General features: G+C 40.0%; 1 protein-coding gene across 1 annotated transcript in view; it reads right to left on the bottom strand.

Annotated features, from left to right (window-relative positions):
* The window catches only part of TMTC2 (transmembrane and tetratricopeptide repeat containing 2), a 433,234-nt gene continuing 429,481 nt past the window's right edge, over positions 18,774 to 22,526 (bottom strand). Inside the window, exon 12 of the mRNA XM_005679774.3 lies at positions 18,774 to 21,443. Coding sequence (XP_005679831.1) covers positions 21,264 to 21,443 — 180 coding nt within the window. The 3' untranslated portion in view covers positions 18,774 to 21,263. The remainder of the gene's footprint in view (positions 21,444 to 22,526) is intronic.

The following is a 22,526-nucleotide window of genomic DNA, read 5'->3' as shown; positions in this document are numbered from 1 at the left end:
GGTATGGAATGAATGAATGGAAGTATAAACAGCTCTGTAGAGAAGTGAAAAATGCATGATCATATGAAATAGTTTAGGGCTATAAAGTATGATGCTTTGAATATAAATGATGCTTCTTATCCTCTTTGCCCTATATTTCACTCTATTTTATATGTTAAAACAGCATAGTCCACTGCATGTCCCTAAGTATAGCCAGGCTGAAGCCCATGAGAAGTAACCAGGAACATTCTAGGAATTTTAACAATTGCAAAAACCACCTTGATTTGCCCTGTCCTTTTCACCCACCTCTTGGTTGGATCCAGGTTCTGATTTGGGGCTCTTTTCTCTGGCTTTTGACCCTCCAGTGCTTGGACTTAATGGCTAAGTACATCTGACTCTGGGCTTGTATCTTCCCCGCTTTCGTAGGCCCTGCCTGAAATTCACCTCTAGAGTCTTCTGCTCCTTGCTCTTTCAGGATCCACTCCTCTCCTGGCCTAGCCTCCAGGTCTCAAAATCATGCACTCTGCTTAATGGAAAACTGTTCAAGCCAAAACTGTTCTTCCCCAGCCATCATATACATTTTCCCAAGGCACTGATCAATTTATCCGTGTCTCCCCTGCCATCACATGATCTCCCCAGTGAGGTAAACATTAACACAATGCAAAAGACAGTCTTTTTAAAATCCAGGAGGTCGAGTAAAGAACGTTACTATAAAGTAAAAGTCTTTACATGAGCGGCATATTTTTTCCTTTCTTATTCCCTTATCATGTAACATAAGATGTATTGACTTTATAGCATAGTATTTCAGGATTGTGAATTGGCATAAAAGAACTTAAGTTACTGGATATCAAGGAGAAGAGTTACCATCCCTCAAGGACTTCTCTTCTCTTCTGGGGAAGGGGGAAATAGTTGTATCATGTTTGGCAGAATTATGATCTCATTTCTGTCTTTATTTGGAGATTAAGTATGGTTAAGGAGATGTGAATGGGTGCCAAGCTGACAAGAGGTGGACTTGTGATGGGTAATTTTACATGTCAGTTTGACTGGGCCATGAGGCATTCAGACATTTAGTTAAACATTATTCTGGATATGTCTGTGAGGGTGTTTCTGCATGAAATTAACATCTGAATTAGAGACTGAGTAAAACAAAGTGCTCTCCCATAGGCGAACCCCATCCCATCTGTTGAGTGTCTGAACAGAATAAAAGGCTGCGTAAGGGAAAATGAGCTTTCTCTGCCTGTCTTTGAGCTGGGACATAACTCTTCGCCTGCCTTTGGACGCAGATTCAGACTCAAACTGGAACCTACACCTTTCACACTCATGGTTCTTGGACTTGAGCTCAGACTTGGACTGGAACTATACCCTCAGCTCACCGGGGCTCCAGCAGATCTTGGGACTTCTCAGCTTGCACACTCTTGTGAGCCAACTCTCCTCATGAGCCAATAATATACTACTCATTCTAGTTTTGTTTCTCTGGAGAACTCTTTTAATATACCTGTTCAACACTTAATCACTACTTGTCATTAAATAATTATTTATGAGATCATTTATGGTCCAACTTCATATCCCCTGTGTGTGTCCATTTGCTCAGTCATGTCCAATGCAGCCCGCCAGGCTCTTCTGTCCATGGGATTTCCCAGGCAAGAATACTGGAGTGGGTTACCATTTCCTCCTCCAGGGAATCTTCCCAACCCAGAGATAGAACCCACATTTCCTGCATGCCAGGCGGATTCCTTACTGCTGAGCCACCAGGGAATCCCACATATCCCCTGACTGTATTACAATATTAAAAACTATTGTTATTATTATAATTACAATGTAAATTACAAAACTATCCACTACAGCAACAGTAATGACACCCAATCCTTGTTTTATACTTTGAAAATGCTAGGTCCAGGTTTCAGGGCTTTATATGCATTAATTCCTGCAATCTCTACAATAAGCCTGTGAGTTAGATATTATTATGATTCCAATTTGCTAATAAGAAAACTGAGACACAGAGAGATTAATTAATACACTGAAATACATCCACAGCCAGGACTAGAAACCTAGCAAGTTGGACCTAGCTCTCCATCATGAGAAATGTATCTGGCATTATTTTGCTTTGCAATCCCATAATGAAGGGCAGTAGTTTTCTTCACACTGTATTCTCTACACCTAAATACATGAGAGAAGCAGCTTGAAAGTATAATAACAAGCAAGGAAGTTGTATCTTGGAGCTAGGCCCACTGGATATGAATCCCAGTCCTAACTCAATCACTTTTGACTGTGTGATTGGAGGCAAGTTACGAAACTTCCTGTGCCTCAGGTTTCTCAGCAGCATTATTGTTAAGATTAAATAAATCAGTATTTGTAAAGTGCTTAGAATAGTATCTGGCATTTACTCTGGCAAGTACTCAGTAAATGCTAGCTTTTCTAACGATGCTGGTTTTACTCATTAATTTATTCCCATCGCCTGTAAAAAGGCATATAGCAAGAGATTCAACAAATATCTGATAAATTAAAGAATGCATTTGTTGTCGTCCATGTTGCATTCTTTTACCTGACAGCTGGGCTGCTTATTTGCCTTCCCTTCACCCCTTCATCACCTGTAATGTATGAAGCACTGCACTAGAGACTAGGGTGATGAAGCTGAGTAAGACACGATGTTGTTCCTGCGGCATTTGGGGCTATGCACATAGACTGACATAAGACACAGAATATGGCATCATGAGTAGAATAACATTTTAATCTGAACATTAAGTCAGAACAGATGATGGAACATCTAACTTGGGAGTAGCAGGGAGGAGAAGGACCACAACCACCAGCAATATAGATGACCTGCTGTGAGCTACCTGCAGTAACAAAGGCAAACAGACTGTTCTCATAACCATTTCCCCAGATATCAAGATAATGCTGCTGACATCACTGGTTTGTTAGGAGGAGCAAACACAGGTGTGACCTTAGCTGCAAAAAGATGAAATGGCTACCCATTTCTTATATACCAAACAGGTGCCAGAAAGGGTCTCCTGGCCCCTGCAACTCTTCTTATACTACTGAGATGAAACGGGTTCTAGGCCTAAAGGAAAGAAAGAGGGCATGTCTGTGAGGAAGGTATTTTGCTTGCTAGCGTCTAAATGCCCAATGAACACTACCTTCCAGATGGGGGTGACTTTTCTCAGGTAACAGGAAGTCTGGCAATAGGCAGGTAAGGGCCAGGAACTGAGGTTTAAGGTGCTGGCTTCAGCTTTTATGTTCATCACCCCATAGTTGCAAGATAGAAGCTCTCGCCTTCAGACTTCACTTTCCTATTCAAGACCTGAAGCAGGAGGTAAGATGCCAGCCTTTTAGGAAGAATGCACAGCCTTTCCAGAACCCCCCTAGCAGACCTCTGCTTGCATTTCATCGTCACATGGGCAATGCCAGCTGGACTCAGGCCTGGAAAAGCCAGAGACAAGTCTATTACAATTCACTTAAACAAAGGGTCATCTAACTTTTCTGTAACAGGCCAGATAGTAACTATTTTAGGCTTTGCAGGCCACACGGTCTGTGTAATCACTTCACCTTGCCATTCTAGCCTCCATAAACTATCTAGAAACAACCGAGTCCATAAGTATATGGACTTGGGAACTTGACATAACTCTCACAGATTATGAAATAGTATACTTAGGATTTTTTTCAAACATACAAAACAACCTGAGGTCACAGCTGTATAAAAACAGATGGTAGACCTGGTTTGGCCTGGGAGACCATATTTTGCTGACCTCTGACTCAAACCAAGGACAATCCATCTACCGGATTGGGCCAAAAAATCTATGACAAAGTTGGTGTTCTGATAGTTGATTCAGAGGGAGAAATGACTCCTGGAAAGGGAACTAACAACGCAGCAATAAAGGGTAGGTTTAATTTTCCATATGAAATAGGATATATAGAAAGCATTTAGCATATGATGAGGACACATTTTAAATTCTTTCATTTTCCTCCATTTTCATTTAAAATTCTTCTTCATAAAAGCCTTTTCTCTGCTCCATGAAAACAGCTGTTCTCCTGATTTTGATTTTTAAATAATATTAGGAAAGTTTTTTGGGGGAGTTATCTATCTTTCAATCAACATGGGACTAATTATTTCTTGTTGCCACATTTTAAGGGAAAGCTAAAGAGTCCTAAAATTATGAATTAGAAACTCTAAGTTTCATAAATGTTTCAGTTTTCTTCCTGGCTTCCAATGGTGAGGGAGATGCAAATGAAAACTTAACATAGAAAAAGATACCCTGGGTTCTGCTTTGGCCCAATGTCATTCATTATACATTCTTCACTTTACGAGAGGGAACTTAAAAAAAAAAAAAAAGATTTGTAGCAAGCAGAAAATAGGCTCCCTCTTTATATATTTAATTACAAAGGCAATTTCCTTTATAGCCTACTTATAGGAATACCTCTTAACATGTTGCCAACAGTATCACAACTTGTTTATTCAAAGGTTATGCGCGAAGAAAAGCTTTTTGATATTAATCAAGTAATTTGCTAGCATTGCTGGGAAAAGGAAAATGTTAACTTTATCCTGAAAAATGAAACAGCTCATTAATCAAGTTCACTCTATTGAAGACAATCATGGAGAGACAGAGGGCAAACAGGCCCTTCAGATAAGAAATTTCTAAACTGATGATACTTTTAATAGGATTTGACATAGACTTCTGCATAGAAACTAATGAAGTAAACAAACTTTAATCACCTTACAAATCCAATATATCAGGTATTTATGAATTCAAAAGTTACCATTTGTTATTAATTGAAAAAAATCCTAATGAATGAACCAAATTCAAGAGCAAAATTCTTGCACATGGATGATTTAGTTGGTGTTCATTTATTATCTCCAGTTAAAGTTAAGAGGTGAAACAGAATATGCCTGTTCTTAAACCATCTGTCTCATTTTTTGGTTCCCTCAGCAGCACACCCTTGTAAGTTTGAGACTGGGTCTCCATCCATCAATATTAAATTCTGCAATAGGAGGCTTTTAAAACTATTTGTATAAATGTAGCTGAATGGATAAGGTTGCAACATAAATAATATGAAAAATAACTCTGTTCTGAGGCAATGTGGTACATTAGGAGGAGGTCTTTTTTCCTAGCATGATAAATTGCAAATATCTATTAGTCAAAAGCCAATGAAGAGTTAAGTTTTATAAGTCAGGAATATCTGAATAGTTAATAACATTAAGGCTATTGAGAGAAAAGAGAAGTTTCCATAATATTGCCAATCATTCCCCCAATTCATTTGCAAACTTTATTGTTTCTAAAATTAAAAATTTACTAAATTGTATGATGTTAGCCATTACAGAAATGCAAATTAATACCACAATGAAATACCACTTCCCATCCACTAGGATTGTTACAATAATAATTTGAAAAGGAGGCTTCTCTGGTGGCTCAGGGGCAAAGAACCTGCCAGCCAATGCAGAAGACGAAGATCTGGTTCCTGATCTGTGAAGATCCCACGTGCCACAGAGCAGCTAAGCCCGTGCACCACAACTATTGAGCCTGTGCTCCAGACCCGCGGCGATGCAACTGCCAAAGCCCATGCACCCTGGAGCCCACGCTCCCTAACAAAAGGAGCCCCCACAGTAAGGAGCTCAGGTGCCACAGCTAGAGAGCAGCCCCTGCTCGTCGCAACCAGAGAAAGCCAGCACAAAAACAAAGACCTCGCACGGCCAAAAATAAATTAAAAAAAATATTTTTAAAAAGAAAATATTAAGTGTTGGTGAGGATATGGAGATGTTAGAACTCTCATATACTGGGGATGGGAGTGTAAAATGGGGCAGGCACTATGGAAGACAGTTTGGCAGTTGCTCAAAAAACTAAAATAGGATAATTCTATGACCCCACAATTCTACCCCTACGTATCTGTTCAAAAGAGCTGAAAACAGGTGTTCACATAAGAGCCTGCAAATAAATGTTCACAGCAGCACTATGCATAATATTCCAAAAGTGGAAATAACTCATTTCTTTTTTAAATGGTGTGACATAATTTCTAAACTAAAGAAATTATCAAATGTTTAAAACAATGCTAGGTAAATCATCATCTTTGAACAGTTTGGGGTACATTTTTATAAGATCATGTAGTGGAGAAAAAAATATTGACAGCAGATGTGAGAGTCACCTGGGAAGGGAAGAACAGCCTTTGATTAGAGCAGGAGTCTTGAACTCAAATGCCTCTAGAGGCCAAGCATAAGCGAGGACTGTGGGGACCGCGACACACAGCAGAAAAGTCCTATCTGAAGGGAACAGCAACTGCCCGCGGAGATATGACCCCAGTTGCTCGATATTTGGTATTTCAAGAAAAGCCAGAAACCCAAGCTTTTGTTTTGTTTTTTGTTTTTAACTCTGGATTTCTAAATATTTGCTCACATTGAAAAAAAAAAAAAAGTGCTGAGGCTAAATTCAGCCTGTAGGCTGCCAGTTTTCAAACTCTGTTTTAGGGAAAACACCTGGGTAATCAGCTTTCCTTCCAGTAGAATAGGTCTGGAGGCCTTCCTTCCAGTAGAATAGGTCTGGAGGCCTTTGCCTAAGCAGATGGCAGGAGTTTTGAGATTGGAGTGAGCACAGCAAAGAGGACTGCCTGAAAGGCGGCTGAAACTTATGGAGAGAAGCGACCAGTGAGAAACTCCACTTGCCAGGGGCGGCTAGAGAAATGCAGAAAACCAGGATGTTCAATATTCAATTCTAAGGTTTTGATTAAATCCACTCCATCATTGAAATCTTTTAAACTGGCCACATACACAAATGCAAGTGGTTTTAGGGGAAACCAGAAAAGAAAGTGCTCTGAATGGCAGAGCGGTAAAAAGAAAAGGCCAGCAGAGAACAGTAGAAGCTGAGGCTGATGGCCTTGGGATTTAAGAGGATGGTATTAACGAGAACTAGGGAACAGCACTGAACTCCCCATAGAAGATGGGGAGGCCAGTCATCAGGCTGAGCTCAGCTGCCACCTGAACTGCAGGAGAAAGCTTCAGTCGGTACATTTTAATCAGAAGCAATCCATGCCAAACCCCCACTAGTGACAAGCGAAGAAAGATAATAAAGTGGTTGTGACTCAAGGATTCGTACAGCTGAGCAATCCTCTCCTTTTCCTCCTACTTTCTGATCATGTATGGATGTAGCTGGAATTGGTCTTCAGTTCTGAATGAAATTCTTTCAAGCAGAAACACTCCTCAATCACATCTGATCCTCAAAGACTAAGGGGATCAGAAAGGGAAGCAGGACTCCTCTGGTGTATTGATTGTGTCTATATCCATCAATGTCTGCCCAGGATTTAACGTCATCAGCTTAGGAAAGAGAAAGATCTGCTTTTGTACTGAACATGATCTTGAACAAGTCATATGGCCATTGTAAGATTCTGAATCCTCATCTGGAGTTTGGATATGAGGATAATTATGATTCTCTTGTCTACTTTGCCAAATTGTTTTCAAGAAATAAGTATAAAAATAAAATGAAGCCTTTTGAAAACTGCAAAACATTTCGCATGCAAAAGAGACAATGACAACAGGAACACAATCTTGAGAGTGAAAAAATGAAATAATGTACTCTCTTTATTCAGATTTACATCTATGGGAAGGACTCCCATTGCCCTGCAATTTCAAGGAGCAAGTTGAATGCCTCTTATCCGATATAAAGTCATTGAGGGAGTTAAAGCCAATGGAGAGAGGTGATACAAGTGGGGCATTTGGGTGGTCACCTCATTTTCAGCACTGCTCAGAATTACTGTATGTTTTGCTTCCAGTGTTAGAGAATTTGTATTGCTTAGAGAATTGTATTGCTTAATAATCTGGTTAATGTCTCCAAAATGAAATATGTTTAAAACTAAGACTTTTAAAGGTCAATTTCGCAATTTCTCTTATCCTAGAAATGGAGAGCTACAAATCTTCATTTGTTGGGTCTTCTCATTATCTAAGTGGTATTTCTTTTTTCAGAATGACAGGAAAGTACCCTAGATAAAGGAGTGATTCAGCTTGGCTGTTGACAGGCACAGAAAAGAGTGTGAAGAAATGTGCCAAGGTGTTTATAACAATATCTTAAGAAATGCCTGCTCTTATCTCCTTTTGACCCTTGATTGTCTGGATTTTTAAAAATTCACCTTTGGACAAAAGCTTTGATCTCACTTTACTTCCTCTGGTAATCAAAACATCTCAAAGTATATCTCATTCCTGATAATGACTTCCTCTCCCAGAGTATCAAATGAACGGACACTTATGTTTTGACTCATGTTTACTTGTAGACTGTCCAGCAACATAGTGAGTTAGAGAGAGAGAGAGAGAGAGTGTGTGTGTGTGTATAATGTGTGCAAGCACATGCATGTGTATTATAGAGCGGAGATGGACAAGGTTGGTTAAAGGGAATCACACAGATTAGTCAGTGATCATAAGACTTGTAGCAAATCTATTTCCTGTTGCTACACTGTTGTAGAAAAATGGCATGCAATTCATATCTTATTCTCAAGTGGCACAGTGCTGAAGAATCTGCTTGTCAATGCAGGAGACACAGGTTCAATCCCTGAGTCGGGAAGATCCCCTGAAGTAGAAAATGGCAACTCACTCCAGTATTCTTGCTGGGAAAATTCCATGGACAGAAGAGCCTGGTGCACTACAGTCCCTGGGGTCTCAAAAGAGTCGGATACAATTGAGCAACTGAGCATGCATGTAAATTCATATTTTACAATTATTCTCTGGTCTATAAAAGGCTTTCATCTAGATTACATAGTTCATCTAGCTAGTATACTCCAAAAGATTTACATAGAACAGCTTCAAGTAAAATAAAAGATAAAAAGCTAGCCAATTTCAACATGAAGGTTCATATCCAATTTGGTTATATCTACTGAAATCTTGCACATTGTGCTTGTTGAAATCACTAATGAGCTTTGGATCACTGATTCATCATGGCTAGATCAGAAGAAATAGCTGAGCAGTCATCAGATGGCAAGAATGGATCCCTGGAAATGGTTTCATCAACCCTAACACTCTTCTGTACCATTCACTCAGGTCAACTGTGTTTAGTGAGGCATGGTTGATAGATTTATACTAAAATGAAGAGTTCATGTCTTAAATCAGGGACCCACACTGAATTTAGTAATACCCTCATGTATGCCAGCCATATAAAATCCATAAACAAACCTTCACTGGTATCAACCGTCTCCTCCAAAGAAGAAAGATGCTTCACAAACTCCAGATGGCTGGCATTGGGCCATGGAGGATGTAACCTACAGCTAGGACTCAACATTCTACCTGCTATGTTTGATTGCTATGAATGTGTAGTCTAAGCTATGTCAATTGACTGCTCTAAGCTACAGAGAGCTGCACTTTCATTTGAAAGTGCAGAGGTCAAATCTAATATTTGCTCTTGTTCCTGTTACAATTTCCATGAATATCACTTTGTGGTCACTTGAGAAGTAGACAAGGCTGTGGCCCATGTGATCAGATTAGGTGGTTTTATGTGATTGTGGCTTACAGTTTGTCTGCCCTCTGATGGAGGATAAGAGGCTTATGGAAGCTCCCTGATGGGAGAGACTGACTGAGGGGGAACAATAGAATGGGAAAGACTAGAGATCTCTTCAAATAAATTAGAGATACCAAGGAACATTTCATGCAAAGATCGGCTCCATAAAGGACAGAAATGATATGGACCTAACAGAAGCAGAAGATATTAAGAGGTGGCAAGTATACACAGAAGAACTGTACAAAAAAGATCTTTACGACCCAGATAATCACGATGGTGTAATCACTCACCTAGAGCCAGACATCCTGGAATGCGAAGTCAAGTGGGACTTAGGAAGCATCACTACAAACAAAGTTAGTGGAGGTAATGGAATTTCAGTTGACCTATTTCAAATCCTAAAAGATGATGCTGTGAAAGTGCTGCACTCAATATGCCAGCAAATTTGGAAAACTCAGCAATGGCCACAGGATTGGAAAAGGTCAGTTTTCATTCCATTCCCAAGAAAAGCAATGCCAAAGAATGCTCAAACTACCACACAATTGCACTCATCTCACATGCTAGCAAAGTTGCTCTAAATTCTCAAAGCCAGGCTTCAACAGTACATGAACCATGAATTTCCAATGTTCAAGTTGGATTTAGAAAAGGCAGAGGAACCAGCGATCAAATTGCCAACATCTGCTGGAACATCAAAAGAGCAAGAGAGTTCCAGAAAAACATCTATTTCTACTTTATTGACTATGCCAACACCTTTGACTGTGTGGATCACAAAAAACTGTGGAAAATTCTGAAAGAGACGGGAATACCAGACCACCTGACCCACCTCTTGAGAAATCCGTATGCAGGTCAGGAAGCAACAGTTAGAACTGGACATGGAACAACAGACTGTTTCCAAATCAGGAAAGGAGTACATCAAGGCTGTATATTGCCACCCTGTTTAATTTATATGCAGAGTACATCATGAGAAATGCTGGGCTGGATGAAGCACAAGCTGGAATCAAGATTTCCAGGAGAAATATCAATAACCTAAGATATGCAGATGACACCACCCTTATGGCAGAAAGTGAAGAACTAAAGAGCCTCTTAATGAAAGTGAAAGAGCAGAGTAAAAAAGCTGGCTTAAAACTCAGCATTCAAGAAAACTGAGATCATGGCATCTGGTCTCATCACTTCATGGCAAATAGATGAGGAAGCAATGGAAACAGTGTCAGACTTTATTTTGGGGGGCTCCAAAATCACTGCAGATGATGACACAGCATCCCAATTGATGAAATTAAAAGAAGTTTGCTCCTTGGAAGGAAAGTTATGACCAACCTAGACAGCATATTAAAAAGCAGAGACATTACATTGTCAACAAATGTCCATCTAGTCAAAGCTACGATTTTTCCAGTAGTCATGTATGGATGTGAGAGCTGGACTATAAAGATAGCTGAACACTGAAGAATTGATGCTTTTGAACTATGGTATTCAAGAAGACTCTTGAGAGTCCCGTGGACTGCAAGGAGATCCAAGCAGTCCATCCTTAAGGAGATCAGTTCTGAATGTTCATTGAAATGACTGATGTTGAAGCTGAAACTCCAGTACTTCAGCCACCTGATGTGAAGAGCTGAAAAGACCCTGATGCTGGGAAAGATTGATCGTGGGAGGAGAAGGGGATGACAGAGGATGAGATGGTTGGATGGCATCACCGACTCAAAGGGCATGAGTCTGAGTAAACTCCGGGAGTTGGTGATAGATAGGGAGGCCTGACGTGCTGCAGTCTGTGGGGTCACAAAGAGTCAGACACGACTGAGTGACTGAACTGAATTAAGAAGTAGTAGCAGGCTAACTAGTCTTCAGCATCACTCACAGAGAAAAATTTTGGAATGAATACAAGTCCAGACAAAAATTAGTGCTATAAAGAGAAGTGACAAAAACCAGATAATGTTCCTTGACCCACTTTACAGAAAGAGTGATGCTTTGCCACTTTGAAACTAACATTAACAGGGTAATTAACAGGGTAATTAGGAAAATAGATCTGATGGGCTATGATGAAACCTAATATTGATGTACTCTTCCATATCATTTAATGCAAAATTATTCCATTGATGTTTACCGTAGAATACAACAGAGGAACACCTAAATCCTTGGTGATATAGGACCGATTTCTAAAAAGATACTTTAAAACATTATAATTTCATTGAAAGTTTCCCAACAGCCATCATCATAAAGTACAGGCAAAGGCACATTTACAGAATAATAGTCTATTGCAAAGGAAACATAAAATATATAGATGTGAAGTATAATTACATATTTAAAATAACACAAAAAGATTAAAAATGAAAGCCTATGGAGATTATTAATTGGCTTAATGTAGTTTGATAAGTTGATGTCAAAAGAATTTAAAAGCTAATTATTGCTGGAGTCAATATGGTCATTACTTGTTAAGTGAGATCAGAAAAGGGCCTGCATTAAATCAAAAGTATTCACTTGTTTCTAATCCTCACACATTCTGATTCTTGGTAACCGATGATCTAACACATAATACAAGGGGAGTGTCCAACTGACAAAAAGGCATTTTAATTATTTTATGACATTTTTAGTATTTTTGGAAAGAAATTAAATTGCTTGACTTCTCTCTCAGTATGTTTTATAAACTTTAATTATAGTCTCTAGCTGCTCAAAGATGATGCCAAGAGAATGTTCTCAGAGGAGTTATTTCATTTTGAGTCTTCTGGGATAGAAAAGAAAGACACATGATAGAAAATTGTTTGAAAAAAGTGTTTCTAGGAGTCTTGGGCTATTACTGAAATATAGAACTCTATTTTCTCCATCTGACTAGAGAGCAGCTGATAGCTTTGTCTTGAATGAGGGATATACCTGTCAAATCCAAAGGAGATAGGAGAGAAATTAAATATATTTTAGATCGGAATTGATGGACAGTTCCAGCGGAAACTTCAAATGGGTTGAACATTTTTCCAGCCTCTTCGCTGGTTGTACTATCCAGGCTCTTCTTTGTTCAACTTTTTCTCCCCTACAATACAGTGGCTCAATCTTGGCAGCTTATTAAGCAACCAAAAAGGACAGTCACAAACTCTTTCAATTAAATTCTCCTCCCTCTGCAACAGAAACTTAATTACTACTAATAGCAATGAACTGTTCATTCTCCACATGCCCATCCTTTCTCTTTCCAAAAAGAGAAAGGCTTTGGCTTTCTCAAAAAGGTAGATTGATGGTCAAATAGAGACACAGGGTGGTTAATGTATAACCAATAATAATAATTAATTTGTACTTGCAAAAAGTGTTGTTGATATCAGATTTACTGTGTTCAGAAAAGATGACATAGTTTTGGTCTTGTTTCATTGGTGAACTATAGCAAAGTCTTAAGATCCTAAGCCAGGCCAAATTCCCTTCTTCATACTTTTTTTTTTTTTTTGGTAAAAACTGTCATATTCAGAAGACTCTGATTCTCTAGTTCTGATTATGAAGGAAAGCAGAACCCTATTTTGCTGAGAGACATGGGTATAGCACAATCAGGAGTGAGCTATAAGGAAATCTTGAGCTGTTGCTGAGTAGAACACAAAATACAGAAGACAAAGGTGAAAATCTGACAGATAAAAATTCAATTATCTTGTTAAAACTGTTATATAACTTGACTATACATTGCTTTATTCCTTGACTATAGGAGAAAACTTAGCTGTAAGGATTTTATGTTATGCTAAACACCCTATGGATGTATGAGGTTATGATCCAGCTTCAAGTTAAGGAAAGCAGGGCTCAGAGGTATGAAATAACCAGTCCATGTTCCAAAGCTAGCAGGGAGCAAGGCTGTTCCTGCCCTATGCTCACATGTCCTGTGTCACGAGAGAAGTCCGACAGTGAACCTGAGTCTGGAGGTGTTTCCTCCACCTGCTCTGGTACTTCTGGAGCTATTCCATATTCCACAAATCACATTCTCTACTTCTCTTACAACAGATGATCATGAGGATTAAAGGAGGTTGCTATGAATGTTTACATCCCACCAAAATTCACATGGTGAAAACCTAATGCCCACAGGTGATGGTATTAGGAGTTGACTAGGTCATGAGGATAGATCCCCCAGGAATGGAACTAATACCTTTATAAAAGAGACTCAGAGATCTCTCTCACCCCTTCCACCATGGGCAGAGACATGAGAAGTCTGCAGCCTTCAAGAGGGCCCTCACCAACCATGCTGGTACTCTAATAACAGACTTTAAGTTTTAGCTCTGTGAGAAGCAGATTTCTATTGTTTATAACAATAGTCCTCATCCCTTTTGGTATGGGGGACCGGTCTCATGGAAGACAATTTTTCCATGGACCAAGAGTGTAAGGTCCCCAAATTAAGTGATTTAACCAAGTTTCCAAAATTAGTGTCAGTTATTCCAATCCCAAAGAAAGGCAATGCCAAAGAATGCTCAAACTACTGCACAATTGCACTCATCTCACATGCTACTAAAGTAATGCTCAAAATTGTCTAAGCCAGGCTTTGGCAATATGTGAACTGTGAACTTCCAGATGTTCTAGCTGGTTTTAGTAAAGGCAGAGGAACCAGAGATCAAATTGCCAACATCTGCTGGATCATCGAAAAAGTAAGAAAGTTTCAGAAAAACATCTACTTCTGCTTTATTGACTATGCCAAAGCCTTTGACTCTGTGGATCACAATAAACTGTGGAAAATTCTGAAAGAGATGGGAATACCAGACCACCTGACCTGCCTCTTGAGAAATCTGTATGCAGGTCAGGAAGCAACAGTTAGAACTGGACGTGGAACAACAGACTGGTTCCAAATAGGAAAAGGAGTACGTCAAGGCTGTATATTGTCACCCTGCTTATTTAACTTATATGCAGAGTACATCATGAGAAATGCTGGGCTGTTTGAAGCACAAGCTGGAATCAAGATTGCCAGGAGAAGTATCAATAACCTCAGATATGCAGATGACACCACCCTTCTGGCAGAAAGTGAAGAGGAACTAAAAAGCCTCTTGATGAAAGTGAAAGAGGAGAGTGAAAAAGTTGGCTTAAAGCTCAACATTCAGAAAACGAAGATCATGGCATCTTGTCCCATCACTTCATGGGAAACAGATGGGGAAACAGTGGCTGTCTCTATTTTTCTGGGCTCCAAAATCACTGCAGATGGTGAACGTAGCCATGAAATTAAAAGACGCTTACTTCTTGGAAGGAAAGTTATGACCAACCTAGATAGCATATTGAAAAGCAGAGACATTACTTTGCCAACAAAGGTCCATCTAGTCAAGGCTATGGTTTTTCCAGTGGTCATGTATGGATGTGAGAGTTGGACTGTGAAGAAAGCTGAGCGCCCAAGAATTGTTGCTTTGGAACTGCAGTATTGGAGAAGACTCTTGAGAGTCCCTTGGACTGCAAGGAGATCAAACCGGTCCATCCTAAAGGAGATCAGTCCTGAGAGGAATGATGCTAAAGCTGTAACTCCAGTAGTTTGGCCACCTCATGCGAAGAGTTGACTTATTGGAAAAGACTTTGATGCTGAGTGGGATTGGGGGCAGGAGGAGAAGGGGATGACAGAGGATGAGATGGCTGGATGGCATCACTGACTCGATGGACGTGAGTTTGAGTGAACTCTGGGAGTTAGTGATGGACAGGGAGGCCTGGCGTGCTGCAATTCATGGGGTTGCAAAGAGTTGGACACGACTGAGCGACTGAACTGAACTGATACAACAGCTATAGAAATGTCAGATATTAAGAGGTCTTAGGATATGAAATCATTGCACAATTGATTCTATTTTAAGATAGAAGTAGTTTTAACCTGGATTGAGTAACTACACTCTGAAACCAGTGAAGCCCGTTTTTCTTTTCTGACATTGTCTTTCTAGGCTGGCACAGTGTCGAGAAGAACATAAAATAGACCATAAATGGAAATTGCATTTATCATTTGCTCATCAACTTGGTATTTTTGAAAATCACTTTCTAAAAAGTTGAGATTTGGGTATCAAGTGACTTTTTTATTTGATGTTTTCATCCTGCTGCTGCTAAGTCACTTCAGTAGTGTTCGACTCTGTGCAACCCCAGAGACGGCAGCCAACCAGGCTCCTCCATCCCTGGGATTCTCCAGGCAAGAACACTGGAGTGGGTTGCCATTTCCTTCTCCAACGCATGAAAGTGAAAAGTGAAAGTAAAGTCACTCAGTCGTGTCCAACCCCTAGCAACACCATGGACTGCAGCCTACCAGGTGCCTCTGTCCATGGGATTTTCCAGGCAAGAGTACTGGAGTGGGGTGCCAGTGATCACAGTTTTCCCAGAGTACACGTTTCTAGTACTAAGAAAGAAGAGGCATCTAAAGCTTGTTTATTCTCTTATGGGAAAAACTGGGTTTCCATGGATAATTTAAGAACTGTAAAGGACTTCCTTAGAGGTCCAGTGGCTAAGTCTCTATGCTCCCAAAACAGGGGGCCCAGGTTCAATCCCTGGTCAGGGAACTAGAGCCCACATGCTGCAACTAAGAGTTTCCGTGCCACAGTTAAAGAGTTCACATGCCACAACTAGAGTCCACATGTCACAACTAGAGTCCACATGTTACAACTAGAGAGTCCACATGTCACAACTAGAGTCCACATGTCACAACTAGAATCCACAGGTCACAACAAGAGAGTCCACATGTCACAACTAGAGAGTCCACAGGTCACAACTAGAGTCCACAGGCCACAACTAGAGAATCCACATGTCACAACTAGAGAGTCCACAGGTCACAACTAGAGAGTCCACAGGTCACAACAAGAGAGTCCACATGTCACAACTATAGAGTCCACATGCCACAACTAGAGAATCCACATGCCACAGTTAAAGAGTCCACATGCCACAGTTAAAGAGTCCACATGCCACAACTAGAGTCCACATGCCACAACTAGAGAGTCCACATGTCACAGCTAGAGAGTCCACAGGTCACAACTAGACAGTCCACATGTCACAACTAGAGTCCACAGGTCACAACAAGAGAGTCCACATGTCACAACTAGAGTCCACAGGTCACAACAAGAGAGTCCACATGCCGCAACTAGAGAGTCCACATGTCACAACTAGAGTCCACATGCCACAACTAGAGAGTCCACATGTCACAACTAGAGTCCACATGCTGCAACTAGAGAGTCCACATGCCGCAACTAGAGAGTCCACATGCTGCAACTAGAGAGTCCACATGCTGCAACTAGAGAGTCCACATGTCGCAACTAGAGAGTCCACATGTCACAACTAGAGTCCACATGTCACAACTAGAGTCCACATGCTGCAACTAGAGAGTCCACATGCCGCAACTAGAGAGTCCACATGCCGCAACTAGAGAGTCCACATGCTGCAACTAGAGAGTCCACATGTCGCAACTAGAGAGTCCACATGTCACAACTAGAGAGTCCACATGTCACAACTAGAGTCCACAGGTCACAACAAGAGAGTCCACATATCAAAACTAGAGAGTCCACATGCCACAACTAGAGAATCCACATGCCACAGTTAAACAGTCCACATGCCACAACTAGAGAGTCCACAGGTCACAACTAAAGAGTCCACAGGTCACAACTAGAGAGTCCACATGCCACAACTAGAGAGTCCACATGTCGCAACTAGAGAGTCCACATATCAAAACTAGAGAGTCCACATGCCACAACCAGAGAATCCACATGCCACAGTTAAATAGTCCACATGCCACAACTAGAGAGTCCACAGGTCACAACTAAAGAGTCCACAGGTCACAACTAGAGAGTCCACATGCCACAACTAGAGAGTCCACATGTCGCAACTAGAGAGTCCACATGTCACAACTAGAGAGTCCACATGTCACAACTAGAGTCCACAGGTCACAACAAGAGAGTCCACATATCAAAACTAGAGAGTCCACATGCCACAACTAGAGAATCCACATGCCACAGTTAAATAGTCCACATGCCACAACTAGAGAGTCCACAGGTCACAACTAAAGAGTCCACAGGTCACAACTAGAGAGTCCACATGCCACAACTAGAGAGTCCACATGTCGCAACTAGAGAGTCCACAGGTCGCAACTAGAGTCCACAGGTTGCAACTAGAGTCCACATGTCACAACTAGAGAGTCCACATGCCACAACTAGAGAATCCACATGCCACAGTTAAAGAGTCCACATGCCACAACTAGAGTCCACATGTTACAACTAGAGAGTCCATAGGTCTCAACTAGAGAGTCCACATGTCACAACTAGAGTCCACATGCCACAACTAGAGAGTCCACATGCCACAACTAGAGAGTCCACATGCCACAACTAGAGTCCACATGTTACAACTAGAGAGTCCATAGGTCTCAACTAGAGAGTCCACATGTCACAACTAGAGTCCAAAGGTCACAACTAGAGTCCACATGCCACAACTAGAGAGTCCACAGGCCACAACTAGAGAGTCCACATGCCACAACTAGAGTCCACATGTCACACCTAGAGTCCACATGCTGCAACTGAAGATCCCGCATGCTGCAATGAAGCTTGACGATCCTACGTGCCATCATTAAGGCCTGGCACAGCCAAATAAATGAATAAAAGATACATATTTTAAAATAATTATAATCATTTCATTTCTATGTATTTTTCACTTAGTTTAAATATTATTTTCAATACCATAGAATTTGTTCCTGACTATTTAAGACTCAGCTTAATGAAGGAATATTGCTAGAAAATATTGCAGCATTGGAATTGCCACATGCTGCAAGCAGAGAAGAAAATGAAATGACAATGCAATTAGACTAACTCTGCTATGTTTAGTTTAGCAGTAGAGAAATGTGTGCATGTACCAGGGATTTAACCTTCTTGTTATGTGATTTGGGATGGTCTTCCTACAGGATGCAATCACAGAGGACTCTAAATTGGCTTTCACTTCCTCTGCCACTTCACCACACATTGACCTTTTGTTATTGTTATTCCATAGAAATTTGAGATCTATTTCTCTTTGGAGTACTGCTGAAATTTGAAGTTTCTTTTTTTTTTTTTTTTAAGTTTCTTATCCACTTGAAATTTCTGTAAAGTTTTCTCCCAAGTTTTCTAAAACATTCCTCCAACTTCTTACAACTGCTCTCTGATATTATTGCGTTGGTTCATTGTTGGCTTCCAAAGAGTGCAGAGAGCTTTTGTTTAGCAAGAAAATTTTGGATCAAATGAGAAAGTTCCAAATTAGTGACACAACTTGCTTGAGGTTATTAAAAAATAAACCTAAAGGAATCTACGAAGTTAATATTCAAAATGGTGTTTGCGAAAAGTTTCCAGAGATTCCCAAATTTTTCCTAGGTCTGTTAAAATCCAAGAGAATGTAAGTGTTACACCTGTAGAAGATTTTTAAAAAGGCTTATAAACATATTTGTTATCAATGCTTTATTGTTGAAAACAAAATCAAAATTCTCTGGCACATAAAACAATTATTTCTACAAAAGGAAAGCCTACAAAACTTGATAATTTATACAAATAACAGTTTCTCAAAAAAATAAAATTTTAATTTAGTAAACTTGTCTTGTGCTCTATAGTTTTAGCACTGTCTGCAATAATCCACCATAAATCCCTGAGCGGAGACATTTTTTTGACCATGTTCTGTAGACCTCCCCCAACCCTCCCCCCAAGTTGGTCAGTTACTAAGTCCAGCCCTGTAGTGAAAGGTGTCAGGGACATTTAGTTATTAATGATCCACGCATTTTATGACACAGGTCCAATTATTATGCTACTTGGGAACTGGGTCAACATGAAGTGCCTCTACTGTGCAATCAGTGAAACTATCAAGAACCAAGTGTGTGAAAGGAAGAATAATAACAATTTAAAGACACAAAATGTTAAGACAAGGAAGCCATCATACGTCAATAACTATTTAAATAAATAAAAATGTTAGACATTGAATTCACCTCTATATCCTTATATTAAATTCCTTTTTTTCTTTTTCCTTTGCAATTGCCAATGCACTAGAAGATGAAAAATATACCTCAACCCATGCTTTTGGTTTGACCATGGGTTTGCTTTTGTTAAACATTAAATATCATTCTGAAAACACAGTGATTTAGTTATAATTTAACTTTTGGCCCTTCAATGAAATGCTTACCAATAAAATGTTACATATTTAGAGGGCCTTCTTTTAATGCCATTAACAAATCTCTCCCACTACATTATCTCTTTCACCAAAACACTAATGCCACAGAAGCACTACTTTAAATTCTTTACCCCACCATATTCAGATATGCAGCAAAACATACAAAATATGAAGAAACATATTATGATCTATTTGTACATGTAGCTTCCCTTAAATGGGGATGCTGACCATATACATGTGGAGTATGAAAGGACAAGGAAAAAAGCTAACTTTAAGTTGCAAAGAACTGGTTTAACGAATCAAGTTTTGTTATTTTGCTATGGCAGAATAATAAATAAATAAATATGTAGAGTACTGTAGAGCTACCTTCTCTAGGAAGAAGTGGAGAGTGGATTGCTGTTTTTACAAAGTTAATTTTTAGTAGCAAAGTTTGACTGCAAGTCAAAAAATGTTCAATAAATGTTTCTCTCTACTTCATTTATAGTCTTTTACTTGTGAAATGATCACTGAAGTGGTTACTAATAGGCAATGAAATAAAATGCCAAATTTGCTAGTGAAAAATAGTTTTCAACAGTGAAAAGCACTTGGCAGGAAACCTAGAAACACATGGACTAATGCTATAGTCTACTGCAGCTTAAAATAAGTCATTTTTTTATGCCTTTTGGGAAGAACAAGTATGATTAAAAATAATTTCTCAAAAACTTATCAGCACTGCTGTTCGGGTACCTATTAGAAAGTGATTAACATTTCATACCAATTCTTTCCAAAATATAAAATTGTCGGTAACACGGTCACGCAGACTTGATTTTTAACCCAGCAACATCTGGAAGGCACAAAGCATCTTCCCTTTTGGACTAGCTGCTGGTTAGGTATTGGAACTAGAACACTTTTTAAAGTTCTTCTTGATTTACTTCCTTATATAAGCATGGGCATTAGCTAGGAATAGCCATTTCACAAGGCAATTTCAAAAGCCTAAGATTTAAAACAATGAATTCTCCTAGGCAGTTTTGGGAAAAGTTGGTGACGTCAAAGTAAAAAAATGCCTGCCTGGCACACATGGGCCTCTCCCCTCCCCTCCGAGGACATCAGTGAGAAACGTGGTTTGCTTTCTCCTGCACATCCATTACAGAACATGAAAAGCAAAGGATGCCCACACGACAGTGACATCTAAATCATAAAATGTTGTGTGCACCAGTCAGGAAACAAATATAGACTCTGACAGGTCCTGACACAGTATTAGAAAAAGAAAAGTTTTCTAGGTTTTGGAAACTGATAAGTAGGCTGTCCCAAAGAGGGAAGGCAGCAACGTTAAGACAAATGGCCAGCTCACCAGAATTCACACCACACTTGAATCACCGCCCATGAACTTGACCTTAATGGTTTACCATGGTTGAAAAGACACCCTTAACTTTCTCTCACAGTGTTTAAGGAACAGTATAATTTCTAAATTAGCTTTCATAAATGAACCACATTTGAAACTTACACCCCTTCCCTCTTTTAGAATGCCAAGAGATCATGTTAAGTGCTTGGGTTTACAGTTTGATGGGTAACGATTATATCCTTCAGGAAGTTTCCAACATTCGCCCCTTTTTTGGTGTCGATGGCTGTGTCCATAGCAAAGTGGATAATCCCAGAAGTGGCGGTGGCCTCAGGGACCTCTGCTCCTGGTCTCCAAGTCTGAACTAGCTCTTGTCATAGCACTGCTGGGAAGCTCTGCTCCTTCATGAGTCCGGGTTTCACGTATGGAGGAGGGTGCAGTCCAGCTTTCCTGTGTCAGGTCTTGGAAGTCTTTAGGCCTTGCTTTTCCATGATGTTCCAGAGTTTTCGGAGATTGGACTGTGTGATGATGTCATCCGGCTTGAGCTGTAGTGCCCGCAGGTAGTTGGCCTCAGCCTTCTGGAGCCGGCCATTGAGGTGCAGGATGGCTCCCAAGTTCATCAGAGCAGCCGGATACTGGAACCAGAAAGAGGAAGGAAAACGATTAACAGACCGTGGTAAGCTTTCCTTCATGGAAGACAAAAATCTTCATCCATTTATGCAAATGATTCCCTTATGTCTGGAGGCATTTTATGGAAGCAATTTAGCAATTTATATCAATAGATAAGGATACCAAGAAGAGGAAAAAAAAAAAAAGCTTTCAAACAGCTGCTGTGTAGTTCGTGCTTTAAAGAGAGTAGGCAGTTAGGGAAATAGTTGTTCCTTTAATGAGAAAGCATAGGTTACATACATATGAAGACCTAGTAACCTAGTCAGACTGTCCCTTCATGAGAAAAAAGGTTAAAAGGGATACAATTTTTGATGGAAAGAATTGAACTTTTCAACTCAATGCCAAGAAAAAAAAAAAAAAGAACTAAGTGGGAAAAGGTGACAAATAGTGCCTTTACTGACCTTTTTAGGGTGAAAACCCTGAAAAAAATTCAAATGCAACCACTAAAATCCTTTCTAAATTTAACTCAAGTAGTTTAATGAGATAAAGTTTTTACCATTTAAACTTATAATGATCAATGTTTACAACAAATAGAGCAACATAGTATGTAGCATGGCTTCCCAGGTGGCGCTAGTGGTAAAGAACTCACCTGCTAACGCAGGAGACCTAAGAGACATGGGTCTGATCCCTGGGTTGGGATGATCTCCTGGAGGAGGCCATGGCAGCCCACTCCAGTATTCTTTCCTGGAGAATCCCCATGGACAGAAGAGTCTGGTGGGCTACAGTCCATAGGGTCGCAAAGAACTGGACACAGCTGAAGTGACTTAGCACGTACAGTAGTAGTACTAGTTTAATACAATGGTTGCCATACCCAAATTCTGAAACATTAGTTAATGATAAATAACAAGACCCTCTCAAAGGGGGGGGGGGGCGGGAAAAACCCAAACACTTTGCTTGCTTTCTATGAGTAAGTGCTCTTCTGTTCTTGTCTTGTCCCTGGAACTTTCTAGCTAACAAAGTACAGTTAGTATCTTGGCAGTTACATAAATGCATACTTCAAACATCAGACAAAACTAAAATTGTTTATGCTAAGATTATGTTTTCATGTT

Source organism: Capra hircus, chromosome 5, assembly GCF_001704415.2.
Source record: "Capra hircus breed San Clemente chromosome 5, ASM170441v1, whole genome shotgun sequence".
Taxonomy (NCBI): Eukaryota; Metazoa; Chordata; class Mammalia; order Artiodactyla; family Bovidae; genus Capra; species Capra hircus.
Note: the sequence above shows the minus strand (reverse complement) of the source record. Positions and strands in the feature narration are given on the sequence as shown.